This window comes from Solanum lycopersicum, chromosome 10, assembly GCF_036512215.1.
Source record: "Solanum lycopersicum chromosome 10, SLM_r2.1".
Taxonomy (NCBI): Eukaryota; Viridiplantae; Streptophyta; class Magnoliopsida; order Solanales; family Solanaceae; genus Solanum; species Solanum lycopersicum.
Window position 1 is genome coordinate 2,194,081 of NC_090809.1, and position 21,732 is coordinate 2,215,812.

Below are 21,732 nucleotides of genomic sequence, written 5' to 3' on the forward strand. Positions count from 1 at the left end.
ATCTTGGATGATTATATGGTTTTATATGCAAACTTAAGTTGCTTAACATGATAATCATTTAAGTCAAATCTATAACTGATAAGTCTAATCGATAACATTCAGAACTAAACAGAACAGAACCAAAAGCAGTCCTGGCTCACATATTAAAACATGATATCAGAACATACAAAAAGTTCTGAATTCACCAATAACATTCAAAATTAAGCAGAACGGAACGAGAAGTAGTCCTAGTTCACATATTAAAATATGATATTCTGAATTCACTAATAACATTCAAAACTAAACAGAACGGAACGATAAGTAGTCCTAGATCACATATTATAACATGATATCAGAACAGACAAAAAGTTGTGAATTCACCATTAACATTCAAAACTCAACAGAACGGAATGATAAGTAGTCCTAGTTCACATATTAAAACATGATATCAGAACAGACAAAAGATTCTGAATTCACCAAATGATTCATCTACTCTATTCCATAATGCTTTCTAAGTTGCAAAGCAAAGTCATAAACCTTAAGAGGTTCAACAACATTTTTGTAGACACTTTCCCTTTTCATGCATCTTTTCATCCATGCAATAATCTTTGGTGTCTCAACTTCTGTACTAAATTCTCCAAATTTTTCATAAGTATAAAACCAACTACAAATTCCTATGAGACAAATGTCCAAGTAACCAAACTTTTCACCTCCAAAATAAAGTTTATCTCCAATAATTCCTTCTAGCATCCTTAAAGTGTCTATGTAGTTTCCCTTTCTTGTTTGTTTTTCTCCTCCTTTTTCCATCCATAATTTGCGCCCCGTATCAAACACCTGTGTAGAATTTAGAGTCAGTAACTTCAGAATCGAGCTGATATACAAAATATTAAATATGTGTACATTTTTGAAGTTTTATTACATATATAACATAGTCCAAACGAAAGACCTAATCCTCAAGACACAAAAATACCCTCTAGCAAAAAATGCAGAAGGTAAGACTGTATACGTAAGACCTAAAGTGGTCCGACCCTTATTTGAACCTAGTGAATAGAGTGAGCTTAGTGCATCAGAATGTCCATTATACGCAAAAGTTTCAATATTTTCTTATGATGACTTGGTGGAGATATGTCAGCATAAAAGATTTACTTTTCTTTTTCTTTTTCTTGTGAGCTTAGTTTACTTGACCGAGGGCCCCTAAAAATGGAAGTTTCTTTCCGTCTCTATTTGGCAAAGGGAGACGAAGTTGAACACGACTTATAAGTACATATAAAAATTTACTAAAATATCAACATATATTAAATCTTAACTCATAATTTCACGAGTGAAATAGGTTCAACAGTAAGAACCTTAAAGGTCGAACTCATCAAGTTTAAATCCAGGTCGAACTTATCAAGTTTATATCCTGAATCTACCTCTTCTGTCGATATATAAAAAAAAAATAACAAATTTTGTTACCTTTTCCACATAATCAGCCCAAAACATAGCTTGATATTTTTCATAAGGATCACTAGGAAGAAATATAACTTTGTTCTTCCAAACCTCATCAATATATTGGACAACATTTAGTGATTCACAAATTGGTTTTCCATTGTGAATCAAAACTGGTATTTTCTTGTAAATTGGATTCATTTCCAAAAGAATTGGACTTTTTTCAATCATATTTTGTTCTTTGTACTCAAAATTGACACATTTTTCAGCTAGTGCTACCCTAACTCTCATGCCATACATACTAGGCCAAAAGTCCAATAAAATCACCTCTTCATTTGCCATTTTTTTTAAAAAAAATTAAGAACTCATAAATTAACAACAAGAAGTTTTGACTAATCCAAAAAATTTTAGCTTGTGATATAAATAGATTGTTTAAGAGTTGGATTCTTGTATTTTAGCTTATGTATTCAAGTGATTGTACTATAAGACCTTGTTACTTTCTATTTGACGTTCTTTTATTTTCCTCGATTTTTACATAAAGGTAACTTGCTTACTCCGCGTTACGATGTTGGATTCTTGTATTTCAGCTTATGTATTAACGAAAATGTACTAAAGCTAGATAGGGACTAGAGCATATATACTTTTTATACTAACGGACGTACTTATCCACTAACCCGATTTATTAAATATCGAATCGACGAATAAGATAGCGCCTCGTGTCCCTATTTAGTCTTCCGTTAGAATAAAGGACATATATGCTCTAGTTTTGGGATGTCAGAGGCACCAATATCTCAAAAATATGACGAAACGTATCTCCATACCATTTACGATAGTTCATGGTATATTTCTTTTTCCCTTAAATTAATTTTCAATTATAGGCCAGTTTGGCTAGATTGATGAAACCAAGATTTTCAGAATTTTGTCTTGGCTAGGCTAAGGAATACAAGAGAAAAGAAGATATAATATATTTGAACTTTTTTTTTTTTGACTTGTTTAATTTTGGTGATGTGCCAAACCACAAAATTCAACCGTTAAAAAATAATGGCATGATTAAGACCTTATTCTGTAATACCAGTAGCATAATTAAGCCGATTTATTAATGAATGACCTAAATGAGTCTTTTTTCAAAATTCAGTGACGTATTTGAGCTTTTTCACTATAAAATATGTCATTTCATTTGATCATACTCATTCGCTTCAATAAGGCGTAAAAACCGAGAGGTTTTTTAGTTGAGGTAGATATGTATATATAGTCAAAGGAGATAGACATATTTTTTTTATAGGTTTATCCTTCAAATGTGATATTATGTAGCGATGAAAAACGATACAATCTATTCAAAACGTCATATTCAATAAAATAATATACAATAACACAAAACAATACATTATGAAACATCGCGTAACAACCCTCCACGGAGTGAGGTAATTGAAGGGCTAGGATGAGCATAGTACTTTACAAGTACCAAACACACAAGCATCTTGCTTCTGATTTTCACTTACACTTTGTAAAATGTGTTGTGTATGTATATAATAATGAAACTGTCTTTTTACTTTCTTAAACTCTGTGCAAAATCAAAACACGATAGACAAATTGAAACGGAGGGAGTAATAAACAACTCGCAAGTTAAAAGATGGTTTTGTTGAAGAGGATTTGTGATGATATAGAAGAGATTGAAGACAAGAAGATTGGCCTTCGTCGAGGTCTTTTAACGTTGATGTTAGAATGGAAATGTTTTGAACAACACTTGGATTTAACAGGAACAAGGTTGAAAGAATGGTTCAATGAACTCGAATCCAGAGAGAAGCATATGTGTGCTACTCAAGAGTCAATAGGTGAAAGCTTAAAGGAACTTGAGTTAGTTAGAGAATCACTCAACACGAAACGTGTTGAAGTTGAGGAGAAAGAAAGACAGATATCAGAGTATATTGATGACTTGAAAGTGAGAGAGGAGAAAGAGATATCGATTCGTGGTATGCTTGAGGTGTTTGAGAATGTACTTGAGGGAAGGCTTAAGGAGATTGATGTGAAAGAGAAGAAATTTTACGAGCTAGCTAATGAGCTCGATATCAAGGAAGATAGATTGAAGCAACGAGAGAATGAAATGAAGGCGCGAGAGGAAGAACTTGAGTCTGCTATGTTGTTCAACAAAATGCAGCTGGATTCTACGAGTCAGTTGAGTCCACGAGGATGTGATTCGAGGAAAAGAGAGAGGACAATGTTGGTGGAGTCTAACTACCCATTCAAAAGGCTAAAACCAGGAAAATCTTCGGAATATAGCAATGCTGTTGATGCAAGCAATGCTGATCAATTGGCGATGATTTGTTATGATATGATTGTTCGTGATGACTCTGAAACAGAACCGGAGACAGATCATAAAGGTATCACACAAGTATGTGACTGTCCTCGTGCTAAGTTTCACGACTTTGATAAGGGGAAAAACATAGAGGATTTTGACGTTGATCAAATTTGGGCGTGTTATGATGATTTAGATGGTATGCCTAGGCTCTACGCGCGAGTTGAAAAGGTTTTTACTCCCAAATTTAAGTTGCAAATGGTGTGGTTAGAGGCTAATGCAGAAGAAGATCATTTCACAAATCATGAGTTACAGATTAGTTGTGGTAGATTTAGACTCGGAAGCTCACTAGACGTCTCAGAACACCTTATATTCTCTCATCAAGTGAAATGTGAAAGAGATGGTTATGGTTATTATCTGATATATCCTACGAAAGGTGAGACTTGGGCTGTTTGGAGCTCTGAACTACTAGATGACCATCATCGACAGCTTAAGTATGAGATCGTGGAGGTACTTTCTGATTTCGTTGATGATGTTGGTATAAGTGTCAGTTATCTGGATAAAGTCACTGGATTCATCAGCATTTTTGAAAGGAGACGTCGTGGAAATGACTCATTCGTGATACCAGCAGATGCATTACACAGATTTTCTCATAAAGTTCCCTCCTTTAAGTTGACAGAAACGATAAACGAGTCTTTTGAACTTGATCCAGCTTCACTACCTGATTTGTCAGATAGGTACAACGACAAGTTCAAGGTCGGAAATGATGTCTTTAGCTTCAAAATGGATCAACCTGAAGAGTCTTAGGAATTTGAAGTTAAAATATACGATAACAAGAATTACGATTAGGAAGAATATTATCCATATCATAATGTCCAAGAAGAAGCAACAGCAGAACTACATAGATAATACTGACACTCTACTAGTCAACGATTGGCGATTGTCTTTATTCCTTTTAACTCTGAAACTATCTTTCGACAAGGCAGAACTAAGTGCCCATTCGTGTATTATGAAGCAAATAATGAAAATGTTTATTCTAATCCATTTTTCTTTCTGTATTCAATTACTACCTCATAGATCTTACGAGAGTCAGGTAGAGATTTCGAGACACTCTCCCTCTTCATGCATCTTTTGCCCCAAGCAGCAATCTTCGGGCACTCAGCCTCTATGCTGAAGTTGCAAATGGTTTCGTATGTATAAAACCAGCTGTAGAATCCAATCAGAGCAATATCAACGAAACCAAAACTTTCCCCTCCGAAGTAAGGCTTGTCTCCCAGTGCAGCTTCCTCGAGTAACTTGAGTGGATCGATGAAGTCCTTCTTACCTTCCGCAAACTCTTCTCTTTTGACTGTCCATATTCTTCTCCCGAAATCATACAACTGCAATTTCAAGATTTCCATTACAAAAATCTCATCTTTTTTATTTGTGATCATGTAAAACAATATCAATCAACTACAACGTCTGCTATATGAATCGTCTATATCTACTCTGTCTTATCCAGAATCCGTTTCATAGACAAATCAACAACAACAACAACATAACCAGTATGGCAGAGAGATTGTTTATGATAGACTCTCGACTCAAGGAAAAAACAATCCAAAGCAGAAGTAATGAAAGTTAAACCATAACGAAGACATTCTGAACAGTAACTACAACAAAATAATACAATAATCAAACAGCAAATACACTCAGTCTTATTGACAATCAGTTTCAATCTAATACCATAATCAAACAACGAACAACATATCCAATGTAGTCTCACAAAATGAGATCTCGGAAGAGTAAAGTGTATACAAACCTTACCCCCTACCTTTCAAAGGCAGAGAGACTGTTTCCGATAGACTTAGTCCAACAAGACATTCAGAACAGAACAGTAAGTAGAACAAAATATTACGATAATCAAAGTATATACAAGAAACTACAGGAGCAATACTACGGATACTAGTACGAACCTTATCAGTATAGCTAGCCCAAAACCTGGCTTGTGATCTGTCATAAGGATGAGAAGGTAACAGAGGAGCTTTATCCTTCCATACCTCATCGATATACTCAACAACGACGAAAGATTCACAAACAGGTTTACCATTGTGAATCAAAACTGGAATCTTTTTGTGAATTGGATTCATCTTCACTAAAAGAGGACTTTTAGAGGTAAACAAGTCTTCTTCCTTGTACTCGTATTCGATCGCCTTTTCAGCTAATGCAACTCTCACTCTCATGCCAAACATGCTAGGCCAGAAATCCAGTAGAATCACTTCATCATTTTCCATTACTATATGCTAGCTAAAAACTATAGCAAAAAACTCAAATTGTTACACAAGTATATAACAAATAGTTCCACAGTTCATTTGCTTGTATTTTGTATGTATTAACTTGTTTTATAGTAAAAAATCATAACATGTGAGACAACATAACACATAATCTGAAGTTTCATTATAGGTGGGCTTAATTTTCAAATAACATATCATTAACTTAATCTCAAGTGGTTAACAATCATAACTTTTTTGTTAAATGTCATTGTCTATCACAAACAACAACAACGTTGTGGTGTAGCGGTAAATACTCCTTCGTCCTTGATTGAAAAGGTCTTTTTGGTTCCAGTCTCCTGGGATACGGAGTCACCTTTGTTGGCCGTTAGGGAGTTCAGATTTAATCAGACTTCGATATGTATATTTGGATACGGATCGAGTTTGCCTTGTTAGGGAGCATTTTACTCACAATGTGGGATTTTATGGATTTGGATACTGAGTCGTCTTTATTAGGGAGCGTTTTGCCTTCAATGTGAGATTTTTCAACGCGAATTCAGATATTGTTTTGGATACAAGTCGCGTTTGATAAAGAGCGGTTTACTTTTAAGATGGGATTTTTTCTCAATACGAATTCAGATTTAGTCACTTTAATATGGATACCAAACACTGAACGGAAATAAAAAAAATATCATTGTCATCAAGCACTAATGGGACAACTGCTATTGAGACGTTTATTTTGTTTTTTTAATAGATTTTGAATTTATTTTAGTCTCATGTGTTCGACTTTTGTACGGGAAACTTACATAAGTATGTATATTAAGAAAATATTTATCATTTATAGCAATATAATCTTTTTCATTGAATATTTATAACATAATTTTAATACATATAACAAAGAATATATAATTTACTTTTTAATACATACAACAAATTTATCATAGTATTACTATAAATGTTAATAAATAAAAAAATTATTAAAATCAACAATTATTTGTTAAAAAATATTCACTCAACGTATTTTTTTTCCGTTTTGTATTATGGGGAAAAAATAGAGAAACATCAAAGACAACATTAAAAAGCCTAGAGGCAATAAATATTGAAGCGTGAATAATATAATATAAGGTCACTGATAGAATATTAAAATTATTTATTGTGTATTGGGAGTAGGGCAGCAGAAAAGTCCAACTAAAAAATATTTTAAAAAAAGATTCCACAGATCTAATTTTTTTTATTTTAATTGTTGTATCTATCTGTCCTAAAATATTTATATTCAATTTATTTACTTTATAATCCAAATGAAATGTGGATCAAATGCAATTTTGTCAAATTTAATGTATGTTACCTCAACGGATGGAGAGAACATATTCAGATTAAAATTGATTACAGTTGTCGATTAATAGTGTATCGGATTCGTTAAATTATCTTGATATCGAAAAGGAAAAGGATAAGGTTTTACTTACTATAAAGTTAAAAAAATGTTTTTTAAAAAAATAATATATTTTTATAGTTTAAATATGATTGCAACAAGGGTCGGAATAAAACGATAAAATATTATGCTATTAATATACTGATAGCGTAAAAAATCTTAACACTGTTAATACAATGAAATACTAGAATTCTTCACTAAACAATAGATTCATATATAAACATCTATGATTATGGTCTAATCTCCTACATTTTTTTTTTCTTCATTAGTTGAAACTCTTTTTTGGTTAATATTATATTAAGGGAAAATAATTAAAAATGTTCTCAAACTATGTGAACGTGATAAAAGTATGTTTTATTTGTAATATGGTTTTAAAACGTCAAACACTTTATAAGTGTTTTTTATATATATATTTTTTTGTCAAATACTTTCGATTGTAAAATACTGACTCAAAATTAAATTTAACCAACTTTTAAGCCAATTCAAACGGCTTTTTATAAACCCTAGAAGGGTCGTAAGGCAAGGGCTAACCCTTCATGTTTTTTTCTAATATTATTTCTTAATCTTTCTTACTAACATAATTATCTCCTAATCATATAGTATAACATAACAAAAAAGGACAATATTATCATCACATAACAAAAGAGGACAGTATTATTATTATTTATAACTAAGTGAGTATTTACATTTCATTGGCTATAATTAAAGAAAATTTTACATTTCCCACCAACATTAAAAACACAATCCAAAATCTTGTATTTGCCAATGACAAACTTTTTTCCCCAAAGATGGACCAGCATCACAATCGGATCGATCTCTATCATAGTTAAACACTTTGAAATGTTCCATGTGTTTGATCACCGAGAAATTTAACGTTACAAGTGACAGTATTATCACCTTTTACGATAATTGAAACGTCAACATTGTAAACAGAATTTAAATTGAAGTTATGATCACCAAGATTTTTTCCTCTCAACGTACGATCTATGTCCACCAAATTTAATTCCATGTAAATTTTAAGTCACCAAACTTTGAGATGCTTAGTTAGTTTAATTCCATATTTGCAAATTTTAAGTCACCAAATTTTGAGATTTTTAGTTAGTTTTATTCCATGTTTGTAAATTTTACGCGGTTAAGTAAATTTATACTACTTAATTATTCATCATATCTATAGTTTACTATAATTACCTCTCGTGACTAATATTATACATTGATTATGTGGACTGACTTTGAATTTGTATAATTAGCCACATTTGTATATGTTTGATTCGACAGAATATACAAATACCTATGTATAATATACAATTATCTAACCAATATTCATACAAAATTCACCACTCTCCCACTCTATGCCCTCTTCGCTCTTCGCTCTCCTCTCTCCTCCCTCTCCCAAATTCGCTTGCCATATATACAAATGCATGTGTATAATATACAATTATCTAACGGATATACATATACAATTCACATCTCTCCATTCTCTGCCCTCCCTCTCTCGCTTCTCTCGTCCCTCTCCCAATGTCGCTCGCCTATATTCTCCCTCTCCCAATCATGTTTGTCATATATACAAATACATATGTATAACATACAATTATCACTGGTATACATATACAATTCACCTCTCTCCCACTCTCTGCCCTCTCTCACTCGCTTTTATACTCTCTCTCCCAATCTCGCTCACCTATCTCCTCCCCTTCCCAATCACATTTTCCATATATACAAATACATATGTATAACATACAATTATCTAACCGATATACATATATAATTCATCTCTCTCTCCCTCTATTTTCCTCTCTCCTCCCTATAACATATAGCTACGAATCTTAATTATCAAATTATAGCTATGAAGAGTAATTAGGCTATTTTTAAGTGGTTATATGTGAAAGTTCCTCAAATAAACACTAGTACAAGTCATAAAATGAAAATAAGAAAATGGGCCAAAGTTCTTTTCAACTTATAAGAGGCCTAAACATTACCCTTTTGGGCTTTATAAGTTGTGAAAGTTATATATTTGGCCCATCAGTCAAATTTCTGGCATGGTACTATATGGTATTTCTGTTTCTTCGTTTCATTTCAAAATTTAATTATAGTTGTCTTATAATATATAGATAATTAAAACATTTAGGCGTTACAATTTTTTTTCATTTGTACTTTGTGAGTTGAAAATTAGCCTTTTAATATTTTGTATCTTATAAGCAATACATATAAATTTTAATGATTTAAGCAAGTTCACAAGTGATGGAATACAAAATTAACTTAATTAAGGTTGTGTGGTGGGGGTCATTCATAAGAGATATTAATTAGTCGATAGTACTTTTTAGAAGTTTTGTAATTATCCTTAACTATACCTATATTGTATAAATTTACTGTTATGAGTTTGAAGAATATTTTCTTTCGTATTAATATCAAAGACGGTTTCATGATTTAAGCTTTATAAGTTCGATTAATTACAAAAATTTCTATCTTTTAGTTTACTTCTCACCATAACCTATAAGTTTTACAAATTTTCAGAATCCCTCATTTTCGCACATCACATTAATGTATCTCGCGCATCAAATTAGTGTATATCGTGCATTAAATTAATGTATCTCGTGCGTCAGATTAGTGTATCATGTATAAAATGTACCTCGCGCATCAGATTAGTGTATCTCGCGCATCAAATTAGTATATCTCGCGCATCAAATTAGCATATCTCGTGCATCAGATTAGTATATCATGTAAAAAATATACCTCGCACATCAGATTAATGTATCTCGTGCATCAAATTAATGTATCTCGCGCATTAGATTAATGTATCGGCGCTAATGTTATTGTATACGTTTTGAGGAATTTTTGTAATTATAAATTTTTAAAAAAATAAATTGTAATTTTACCTTAAAAATATGTGATTTCTGTAATTTGCTCCTTTTTAATCATTAAACCCATTATATTTTAAATGTTATAAGTTCATATAATCATATCTACTATCTGTTGTAATTTTAGTAAAAAAATTTTACATATAAATTACTTTATGTTGAAAGTATTTGGTTCACATGTATTGACATATTTCAAATGTGTTGTCTGTCCCTAATTAATATAACAAGTAGGGTTACAAAGAAAAAATATCTTCTGCATCTACAAATTTGTCTAATTTAGTGTATGTTACATCAATTGATGGAGAGAATATATTTAGATTAAAATTTAATTCTAGTTATCGACTAGTGATATGTGTGTCGGATTCTTCAAAATAGTGAATTTTTAGAATATCTGGCATAGTTGCAATGAGAGTCTGAGCAACACCGCTTTTAGTGAATTGTTACACCATTAATACTTTGATCGCGAAAAAATCTTTACAGTATAAATACAATTTAATTAATCTTTTAAGATTTTCTTAGTAACATAATTATCTCCTAATTCATATATATTAGTAATTATGAGAGTAATACCTAACAAAAGAGGACAACATTATCATTGCATAACAAAAGAGGACAATATTATTATTATAATTATTATAATTAATAATTAAGAGTATTACATTTTAATGGCTATAATTTAGGAAAATTTTACATTTCCCTCCAACATAAAAACACAATCCAAGGTCTTGTATTTGCCAATTACAAACTTTCCACCCAAAAGATGGACCATCATCACAATCTGCTTGATCTCTATCATAATTAAACAGTTCAAATGTTCCGTGTGTTTGATCATCGAGAAATTTAACGTTACAGGTGAGAGTATTATCACCTTTTACAATAATTGGAACGTCAACAGTGTAAACGTAATTGTAATCGATTATATGCTCACCAAGATCATTTCCTCTCAACGTACAGTCTATGTCCACTGTGTGTTTAGCTACTAAATTAAGAATAGAAATGTTGTAATCTTCCACACTAAGTGAATTAACATGAAAAGATGAGAGTAAAAAGCATAGGATAAAGGCATGAAATAATTGGAAAGCCATTTTTTTTTGTTGTTGTTACTTTTTTGTGTGTGTTGATGCGACTCTAATTTTTAGTTGTTTTAAAGATTTATATTTTTGTTTAGATAGTTTTATTCCATATTTGTAAATTTTTAGTCTCTAAATTTTAAGATGTTCAAACAAAAGATTTTATTGACTTTTGACTAGCTTGTTTACCATAATGGAACAGTTTAATAAATATTAATCCATAAAAAATTAATTCATTAAATCTTCAACAAACAAACAAAAAAAAAGAGTATATTTTTATTTAATTAGTTTTATCCTATATTTATAAATTTTAAGTCACCAAATTTTGAGATGTTCAAGCAAATTAATTTTTATTGACTCTTGACTAGTTTTTTTACCATTATGGAAGAATTTAATTAATATCAATCCATAAAAAAAAGTCACTAAATCTTGAAATCTTTGGGGGGGGGGGGGGGGGGGGGGAAGAAAGAAGAAAGAATATAATGAAATACTCCCTCCATCTCATTTTATGTGGCACTTTTTGTTTTTCGAGAGTCAAACAGTTTAACTTTGATCGGACATTTGCGTATGAAATTTTTAAATTTTTTAAAAGGAAATTATATGTTTGTAAACTACGTAAAGAGTACTATAAGTCACAATAAATAATAATTCAAAATATTAAAATGATCTATAAAAAACTTATAATAAAAAATATACTTATTTCTCGAAATACGAAAAATATCACATAAAATAAGACGGAAGAAGTAATAAACACTAGTAGAAGCCATAAAATGAAAATAGGAAAATGGGCCAAAGTTCTTTTCAATTTGTAAGGCCTAAACATTGCCCTCTTGGGCTTTATAAGTTACCACTCTATTTCAAAAATAATGACCATATTTTCTTTTTAGATTGTTTAAAAAAGTATGATTCCTTTTATTTTTGACAACACTTTTACTTTTGCTTTCTACGTAACATGTTTAAGACGACAAGATTAAAGAACATTTTGGTGCATTTGACATAACTTTAATTTAGAATCATAAGATTAAAAAGTCTTTTTTTTTAATTAAACTCTGTTCCAAGTCAAATTAGGTTATCCTTTTTTAAACGGATGGAGTACATAATTTGCCAGTCAATCAAAATAGGGATAATTGTCTAAAATGACAAACTAATAATATAAAATAAATACAGTGTTTATCGTTTCATTTATTTGTGTTTCATAGCAAACTGTGTATCAGTCGCATCTCTCCTCATATTTTCTCTCACCACTCTCCCTCTCTCGCTCGCTCCCTGTCGCTTGCGTCTCTCGCTTTATACAATCGAAATGTATAAATTGTATTTCTGTTCGTATAAAGCGAGAGAAAAATGTATATACACATGCAAATACATGTATCTTCATTCTATACACTTATAATTATACAATACAAATATTTCTCTACCCAAGTCTCTTTGGCCTTTCTCTCTTTCTCGTTTTATACAAATTCAAATTGTATATATTTTCTTCTTTTTTCGTTTTATACAATTCGATTCAATTGTATATAACCTGCCCAATTTTCTTTTGTCTTTCTCTCTTTCTCGCAATTTATACAAACATAAATTATACAATTTTTATCTTGTGTGTGAGAGTGTGTGTGTGTGTGTGTGTATATATATATATATAATTATACAACTGTTTTCTTTTGTATATGTATAGCGAATTATACAATTGCTTTGTATATGTATAACGAATTATACAACTACTTTCTTTGTATATGTATAGCGAAATATACATATTTATGTTTTCTATGGAACATAATTATGCAAATTATAGCTATAACATACAAATATGATTTTTAGATTTGCTATATGTGAAAATTGCTTATAAGTTTATTATTATGAGTTTCAAAAACAATATTCTTTTTTATTTTAATATCATAGAAGAATTCATGACGTAAGCTTTATAAGTTTAATTTTTTGATTTTTGTAAATCATTAAACTCATTATATTTTAAATGTCATAGGGTTCATACATACTATTTGTGTAATTTTATAAGATCTTTTACACATAAATTTACTTTGCACTAATCGAAAGTATCGAATTTAGATGAATTATACATTTCAAGTTGTTATCCATCTCTGATTAATATAAATATAATAAAGACTCGAGTTTACAAAGAAAAATTCTATTAAAACAAAAGGGTTCATATTGAAAGTCGTAATTACTCCAAAAATCACTTTCACCAAAGAAAAACTCATAAACATGATATACTAATATTTTTACGATTTAATACTACGATACAAAATTAAGTTATCTCAAAATGATTATAACTTGAATAATCAAATCCACTTTTTTGTTTATATCTAACGATTTTTGTTAATATCTTCAACCAGATATGAAATAAGTTTAAGGAAAAATTACAGAAATTCCACCTTTTGTTTTACTTATTACCATTATTCCCTATAAGTTTTACAAATTTTCAAAATTCTTTATTTTCGCACATCATGTTAGTGTATCTCGCGCATCAGATTAATATATCTTGTATAAAATATAATGTATCTTACTTAATGATTAATGTATCTCGCGCATCTGATTAATATATCAACGCTTATATTATTGTATCCATTTTTTAAATTTTTGAGGAATTTTTATAATTAAAAACTTATAAAAGACAAATGATAATTTACCTTAAAAATACGTGATTTTTGTCCTTTGCCCTAAATTTAATCGCAAAACTTTTATAGCAATAATCCATCTAATTCTTTGAACCAAACAACCTCTTAATTTTGCTCATGGTGTCACTTCTTGTGCCACTAGGTATGTCATGTATTGTCATCATCAAATCTAATTGGAATTCTCATTAATGCTAAAAGAGAGGTTTGCCTCTTAAAGAGGTCAAGTCCATATACCTTTTTTCAAATGAAACACATATTACAAATAATGAAACATGAGCATGATAAAGACCGAATCAGAATTTTAACTTTATAAGTTTTAAATTTTAGAATAACAAGTTCAAGTAATTGAATTTCAAACATGATATTTAACACTTACTATGAATTTTAAATGCAAATATATTATTCAAATATAAAAAATCAAATTCAATTAAATTTATATTTGAACTTCTAGCTTCGCCTTTATATACTGGTCAATGACGTGGCAGAAGAATTGTCATTCATTGCTTGAAGTTAAAGGCACTTATGTGGAAATTAGCATTGGTTTGAAGCCAGCATATTCCAAGGCCTCCTGTACTAGGGTAAGTTATAACGATATCGTTTGTTTAGATATTTATTTACATTATAATAAAAATAATTTTTAGCGGCATTAAATATTAATAATAATAAAGAGTACTAAAGTCTTTACCGGCATTAGTTAAGTGTCGTTAGAACCAATATCGTTAAAGGCTTTAGGAACATATACAAAAAATGTCAGTTATCACTAAAATACATATTTAACGATAATATTAATTCGTGTTAATAGTTATAAACAAAATATTTCCATAGAAAATATATAATATTATATGACATAAAGGAACTCAGATCATTATATTGAAAAATTATTATAGATAATCACTAATTGCCTATTTGACTTAACTTGTAAAATTAGCTTATTTCAATTATCATTATTTTCAAAAAAAACACTTTTGGTTTGGATCAATCAATTTAAAACACATTTTTTTGGTCCCCTTATCTAGGGAATCAATCCTTATTCCGCATTCTCTCTTATCGGCCTGAAACATATATAAATCATGAATTCTTCGGAGCAGACCGGCAGGCTAGACGATCTTTAGATCAAAGCGAACAATATACACATTTTAGATCAAAGCAAACAATATACACATTAACATGACTTGAGTTGTGAGAAATATACGATATTAACATCGGACTTTCATGGTATATATATGATAGTAAGAAAAATCTCATCACGAATATTTTTGTACACTTTTAGGTCAAGCTGATGCCATATATGAAATCTTTGTACCAAAACGAATAATAATACATATCATGAACTTGTTAAACTTTAATTAAGTAATTGTAATATATTTTTCGTAATAAAAAATATTACCAGTGAATTTAAATTTCAAATATAGAATTTGATTTTTGGTCCCGTTATCTAGGAAATCAATCTTTATTCCGCATTCTCTCTCACCGGCCTGAAACATATATAAATCATGAATTCTTCAGAGCAGACCGGCAGACTAGACGATCTTTAGATCAAAGCGAACAATATACACATTTTAGATCAAAGCAAACAATATACACATTAACATGACTTGTGTTGTGAGAAATATATGATATCAACATCGGACTTTCACGATATATAAATGATAGAAAGAAAATTCTCATCGCGAATATTTTTGTACACTTTTAGGTCAAGCTGATGCCATATATGAAATCTTTGTACCAAAACGAATAATAATACATATCATGAACTTGTTAAACTTTAATTAAGTAATTGTAATATATTTTTCGTAATAAAAAATATTACCAGTGAATGTAAATTTCAAATATACAATTTGATTTTTGGTCCCGTTATCTAGGAAATCAATCTTTATTCCGCATTCTCTCTCACCGGCCTGAAACATATATAAATCATGAATTCTTCAGAGCAGACCGGCAGGCTAGACGATCTTTAGATCAAAGCGAACAATATACACATTTTAGATCAAAGCAAACAATATACACATTAACATGACTTGTGTTGTGAGAAATATATGATATCAACATCGGACTTTCATGGTATATATATGATAGTAAGAAAAATATCATCGCGAATATTTTTGTACACTTTTAGGTCAAGCTGATGCCATATATGAAATCTTTGTACCAAAACGAATAATAATACATATCATGAACTTGTTAAACTTTAATTAAGTAATTGTAATATATTTTTCGTAATAAAAAATATTACCAGTGAATTTAAATTTCAAATATACAATTTGATTTTTGGTCCCGTTATCTAGGAAATCAATCTTTATTCCGCATTCTCTCTCATCGGCCTGAAACATATATAAATCATGAATTCTTCAGAGCAGACCGGCAGGCTAGACGATCTTTAGATCAAAGCGAACAATATACACATTTTAGATCAAAGCAAACAATATACACATTAACATGACTTGTGTTGTGAGAAATATATGATATCAACATTGGACTTTCACGATATATAAATGATAGAAAGAAAATTCTCATCGCGAATATTTTTGTACACTTTTAGGTCAAGCTGATGCCATATATGAAATCTTTGTACCAAAACGAATAATAATACGTATCATAAACTTGTTGAACTTTAATTAAGTAATTGTAATATATTTTTCGTGATAAAAAATATTACCAATGAATTTTAATTTCAAATATATAATTTGATTTTTGGTCCCCTTATCTAGGGCTTTTTCATGTTTAGTCAATTTTGGCCAAACAAGACATTTTCATTCAATTAATGCAAAAAAAGTAGAGGACGGCTGTGTATTTTTGGTGTGTAATGTTAAAACACAATAACGTATTGGACACGATGGAAATAATTTTTTAAAATATTTTTTTCGTTTTGATTTGATTTTAATTTGATACGTAATTTTAAAACAATTAATGCCTATGCACGATTAGAAAATCAAAGAGAAGGACGGAGAGATTATTGGACATATGTAAACTGGCGAGCGTAATTTTTTTAAAACAATAATGTTTATGCACGCTAGAAGGACTGACAGATTTTTAGGCATATGTAAACCGGATGCACACTTTTGTGTGATCGCGTGTTGGTTAATTAATCACACATATCCTGTAATAAATTTTTCCGTCTCATTTTATATATCATCTTTTTACTTTACACTTACATTAAAAAATGATGTAACTTTACGCTTTCTACCCTTATTTAATGTTTTCTTAAGTCGATTATATAATAAATGATGAATACATTTAAGATTAATTAACTACTCTATCAAAAATATAATAGATAAATTATGATAATTTATGCATAAATTTTAGAAAAAATGCACAAGTACCCCCTCAACCTATGTCCGAAATCCCAGAAACACACTTATACTATACTGAGGTCCTATTACCCCCTGAACTTATTTTATAAGTAATTTTTCCCCTTTTTGGCCTACGCGGCACTAGCTTAAAAAAAAAGTCAACAAGCGTTGGCCCCATAAGATAGTGCCACGTAGGCCGAAGGGATAGAAAATTATTAATAAAATAAGTTCAGGGGTAATAGGACCTTAGTATAGTATAAGTGTATCTCTAAAATTTCAGGCATATGTTAAGAGGGTACTTGTGCATTATCCCTTATTCTTATAAAATAACAAATATTATAAAATCTAAGTATTAATAAAAAAGAATAACACATAAAATGAAACGGAGGGAAAAGTTCTCACTTTTTCTTCTATAAATACAATAAGTTGATAAGGCCTATCATAACTTTTTCCAACTTCTTATCATATAATAAAAATAAAAATTCTACCAATTTTCTTTTCCCCTCCAACATTACAATAATGGCCAATATTCTTAAATTGTTAAGGTTTTCAACAGAAATTGCTCCACAAAAATTTATCTCTTTACCTAAACCTTGTCCAATTTCTAAAAAATTGGACACCATCAAAGAGGAAGAAGCTTATGTATCAGTTATTTCATCTTCTCTCGATAGAAAACTCGAAAGAGATCGATATCTCGGAGCCGAAGTTAGCTCCATCTTAGCTTATTAGTAAGCATATGGCCTTACAAAAACTGCCTATACTATTCACTCCAAGAAAAATAAAAAGCACTACTATAGTCTTAAAATCCGTGTTGTTCATACTCTTTAAAAAAAATACTGTCAGTTGTTCATTCGACACTGATAGAACAATATTTTTTTTTAAGATTCGAACAACGTAGGTTAAAACTTAAAACTATAACAAGTGTATTGCCAAGTTTATTCACAAAGAAAAAAAGGATTTTTTAAAAAAAAATTCCTTTTTCTTTTTTTTTCTAGTCCCTAGTTTTTGTCTTAATTATCATTCACATGCCTATATTTTGATGGTAGTGATGAGTTTAGTCTTAGAGGAATAATTACTTTTGACATTATTCTTCACCACCATATTTTCAAAACAAGGGGTGAATGAGTTTTTAATTTCTTATTTATGGAAATTATTTGTTATGTATTATGTTGAATAAATACTTTCCTATATATAGGCAGTGCAATTAAAGGAAAGATTTTTCTATTTCTACCCTCAGAGAATTTAACTTATATTATCAGTATAATTTAATTTGTTATAGCAATTACTTGTCTTCAAACGTGAATTAAAATGTTATTCTATTTGTATTTAAGTTATTCGATTTGATTTGATTTTTCTCTTTTTGTTAGATTACTCGATTATTCAATTGTTGATATAAGATAATGTATTATCTATCTAATGTAAATGAATACATATTTTTGAATGAGGATTAAAGGACAACTATTATAAAAGAACGGGAAATAATTAATAATGTTAAATCTCTTAAATATCACGATTCTTCTTATGACTATTTTTCTATTTTTATGAGCTATAATAAAATATGGTCAAACGTTACCTTAAAAAAATGTAAAAACTACCTAATGATTTATATATTTTTACCATCTAGATACATGTTTTTTGCTAGCAGATACATTAATACATATGCATAGGAAAAGAGACGAGCGCGATAGAAGAGAGACGAGCAATAGAGTCACAATGTGTCACATATACTTGCGAATCAAACTAAATACATGTATAGAATATCAAGTACCAATTATTTTCCAAAATTAAACACAACGCGCTTGAAATAGGATAGATACGAGTGAACCATATGTAAATCCACTTGAATAATGTGTATCTGAAATAAAATCACATTAATTTTGCCCTCATGTATCTAGAGACTAAAATCTAATACGAAATGATATTTTCAAAAATACATGTGATTAGACTCCGAAATAATGAGATTTGTCCTAAAAACGATCAAACCAAAAAGTGGCTAGTTTACGCTATTTTTATCAATGAAGTGAAAGTGTTTGGGCCAAAGCCCAACCCCTTTAAGAAAGGATTTAGATGATGATAACTAGGCCCAGGCCCAATAAGTTTTACCGAATCACATACAAAACCCTCTATATAAACCCTATAAACCCACCAAAATCCCTCAATTTTTTGCCCTAACAATTTCTTCGTCTCCGCTAATTGTTGATCATCAATGGATTCTCAACCTGTTGAACCAGTCAGCTACATCTGTGGAGGTACCTTTTTTTTCATATTTGTACTGTTTTTTTGGTTTAATTTTGGTTTAGCGAGTCATGGAGCTTTTTTTTTTTTTTGATGAAGATTGTGGACAGGAGAATACTCTAAAGCCTGGTGATGTGATACAGTGTCGTGAATGTGGTTATCGTATTCTTTACAAGAAGAGGACTCGCAGAAGTAATTATTTTTCGTGTTATGCTTTTGTTATCCTTTTAATCTGAGTTTTGTGTGTTAATGTTTGCTTGATTGCTGTATTTGGGGTAAATTCAAACAAATTACTTGATTTAGGGATTTGGGTATGTTTGTTTTCGGCGTTATGTTATAAGATAAACTAGTTGATTTGAGGTTCGAGCAAGTTGACCTAGATAGCTGTATTTCGATTGTGGGAAATTAAGTGTGTTGAACTGAAGATCATGAGGTTTTAGGTTCGGATTCTACGTGTTTTGTTTCCACCTGTTATGACCTAGGTGGACAATGTTATCCTGTGCTTAAATTGGTGGGTGGTAGAGTGGAATTAGTCAAGGTGAGCGAGTGTGTATCGGATATTGTTATTAAGAAAACACTTTTGACATTGTAGGAAACTACCCCTTTTGGTATTATTGTGGTTCAGTTTCGACAGGGGTTGTTTCTTAAGGATGGAGTAGTAGGTTAAGGCTTATGGTTCTGTTTGTCTAACTTGGTTAGGTTATTCAATTGAGAGTAAAGGAAGTGTTGGAGTGAATTGGTTGATCTTAGAAACATATGGAGTGTTGTTGTTTCTACTGTTCGAAAGATGTGGGAGTGTTGTTGTTTCTATTGTTCTCTTCTCATTTATTTTTATTGTGGCTTCTTCATTACTGTATTCACTATTTCCTTTTCATACTTGATTTTGATATGCTTTATTTTAACTGAAACAACCTCTCTAGCTGCATAAGATAGGGGTAAGGCTGTGTACACACTATCCTCCCCAAACCCCACTTGTTTGCATGGAGTGTTACTGTAATTTTGATATAGCGAAATTTCATGTGGTATTCTTTTTTAAATTAGCATTCCGGGATGGTAGGGGATGGAATTGATGTGCTTCTTTTGAGTTGTAACTATTACATTTAATGTCGTATCTTTGTTAAAGAGAAGTCTTAGAAAAAGGCTCAAGCATAACCTAGAATTGTCTTTAGAATTGCAATGATGAGATGTGAACCTGTAAGAAATCGGGAAGTCTTAGGATTGTATTGTTGAACAGTTTGATGGTCTTTAATCTTTTACTATTGTGTTTAGGTAATGTTTGCTAAATTGTGAAGACAACCCATGGAACTTTTCGACAATTAAATATCTTGATTACTAGTTGTGGTTGTCTGTTGATTGCAATGGAAGTTAAGAAACAAGAAATTATTATTTCATAAAACTGTATTCACGTTTATTTGTATATAGCATTCAACCATGCTGTCGCATATCATGCTTGAATTAGCTTTTCTTTTGGGCATCTTTAGGTGAATCTGGTTTAGAACATATGCTTTGGTTTAATCTGTGTATGTGCGATTAGCCTACCATTTTAATGGTCCATTTCTCCAACAACAGTCTCATTACATTCTGTTTAAAGTTAGAGGATATGGCATATTATTGGCTCTGTTAGCAATAGAAATCAATTAAGTGTAATTGTTTACGTCCTTTAAACTGTTAAAACTATTCCCGGAGGAAGAAAGTGAGCCCATATTTGTTGCTGATGCACTAGTTCCACCAATGGATTGATATCTTCCACGTTAGCGATCCTAAGATGGTTGTTATGCATGTAGTTGTATTCCTTTGTTGTAAATTCAGAGATTCGAAAGCTAAATATACCATTCCCCAGTGCAAGGTTTCTAATACAAGAATCTTAGTAGTAGGAGTTTTACCACAACCCAGAATTTAGACACTTATCTCGAAACATCTTTGTTGCTGTGAGGAATCTGGGCCAACCTACAATGTCTCACTTTCTACAAGTAGTTACTATATTTGTTTTGGTGCAGTCGTGCAGTATGAAGCTCGTTGATTCTTGAAGTCATTTGGTAAAAACAGCAAGTGCCTGCTCTTATGGAAGTAGATATTAAAAACGTTAGCTAACTACTGTTAAAAATCACGCGTTTCAGCGTGGCCATTGTGTGTTTTTACCTTTCTGCGTGTGATTTCTTCATGTTGTTAGTCTATATGGCAACTTCGACTTGAACTCAGCGTGATTGAAATATTGTAGAAATTCCTTACATAGTCTGTTTCAAGTTCGAGTCTCTGAGATACTATGTTTTTTTTCCTTTC

General features: G+C 30.6%; 3 protein-coding genes and 1 long non-coding RNA gene across 4 annotated transcripts; 2 read left to right on the plus strand and 2 right to left on the minus strand.

The window, feature by feature from the left end:
- Window positions 1–448: 448 nt before the first annotated feature.
- On the minus strand, window positions 449–1,801 carry LOC101255338 (probable glutathione S-transferase). Its single transcript, XM_004248175.3, has 2 exons — window positions 1,435–1,801; window positions 449–813 (listed from the first exon to the last, which is right to left on the minus strand). Exons 1-2 carry the CDS (start codon window positions 1,747–1,749, stop codon window positions 469–471), a joined length of 660 nt encoding a protein of 219 aa, XP_004248223.1. The 5' UTR covers window positions 1,750–1,801; the 3' UTR covers window positions 449–468.
- Window positions 1,802–2,952: 1,151 nt separating this feature from the next.
- On the plus strand, window positions 2,953–4,507 carry LOC104649502 (uncharacterized). The gene has a single exon (XM_010328956.4). The coding sequence runs from the start codon at window positions 3,038–3,040 to the stop codon at window positions 4,505–4,507; it is 1,470 nt and encodes a 489-aa protein (XP_010327258.2). The 5' UTR covers window positions 2,953–3,037.
- Window positions 4,508–4,554: 47 nt separating this feature from the next.
- LOC101255036 (probable glutathione S-transferase) lies at window positions 4,555–6,250 on the minus strand. Its single transcript, XM_004248174.5, has 2 exons — window positions 5,653–6,250; window positions 4,555–5,079 (listed from the first exon to the last, which is right to left on the minus strand). Exons 1-2 carry the CDS (start codon window positions 5,968–5,970, stop codon window positions 4,732–4,734), a joined length of 666 nt encoding a protein of 221 aa, XP_004248222.2. The 5' UTR covers window positions 5,971–6,250; the 3' UTR covers window positions 4,555–4,731.
- Window positions 6,251–19,396: 13,146 nt separating this feature from the next.
- Window positions 19,397–21,695, plus strand: LOC101254736 (uncharacterized). The gene is given in 3 exon segments (NR_144500.1): window positions 19,397–19,466; window positions 19,552–19,644; window positions 21,450–21,695. It is a non-coding gene; the product is annotated as an uncharacterized lncRNA (long non-coding RNA).
- Window positions 21,696–21,732: the final 37 nt, after the last annotated feature.

Bases quoted from the DNA above. Each gene is read 5' to 3' on its own strand.
- LOC104649502 (XM_010328956.4), top strand. From the start codon at position 3,038: ATGGTTTTGTTGAAGAGGATTTGTGATGATATAGAAGAGATTGAAGAC.
- LOC101255338 (XM_004248175.3), bottom strand. From the start codon at position 1,749: ATGGCAAATGAAGAGGTGATTTTATTGGACTTTTGGCCTAGTATGTAT. The intron at 814-1,434 runs GTAACAAAATTT...AATTCTACACAG, and splicing joins GGGCTGATTATGTGGAAAAG to GTGTTTGATACGGGGCGCAA.
- LOC101255036 (XM_004248174.5), bottom strand. From the start codon at position 5,970: ATGGAAAATGATGAAGTGATTCTACTGGATTTCTGGCCTAGCATGTTT. The intron at 5,080-5,652 runs GTTCGTACTAGT...TTGAAATTGCAG, and splicing joins GGGCTAGCTATACTGATAAG to TTGTATGATTTCGGGAGAAG.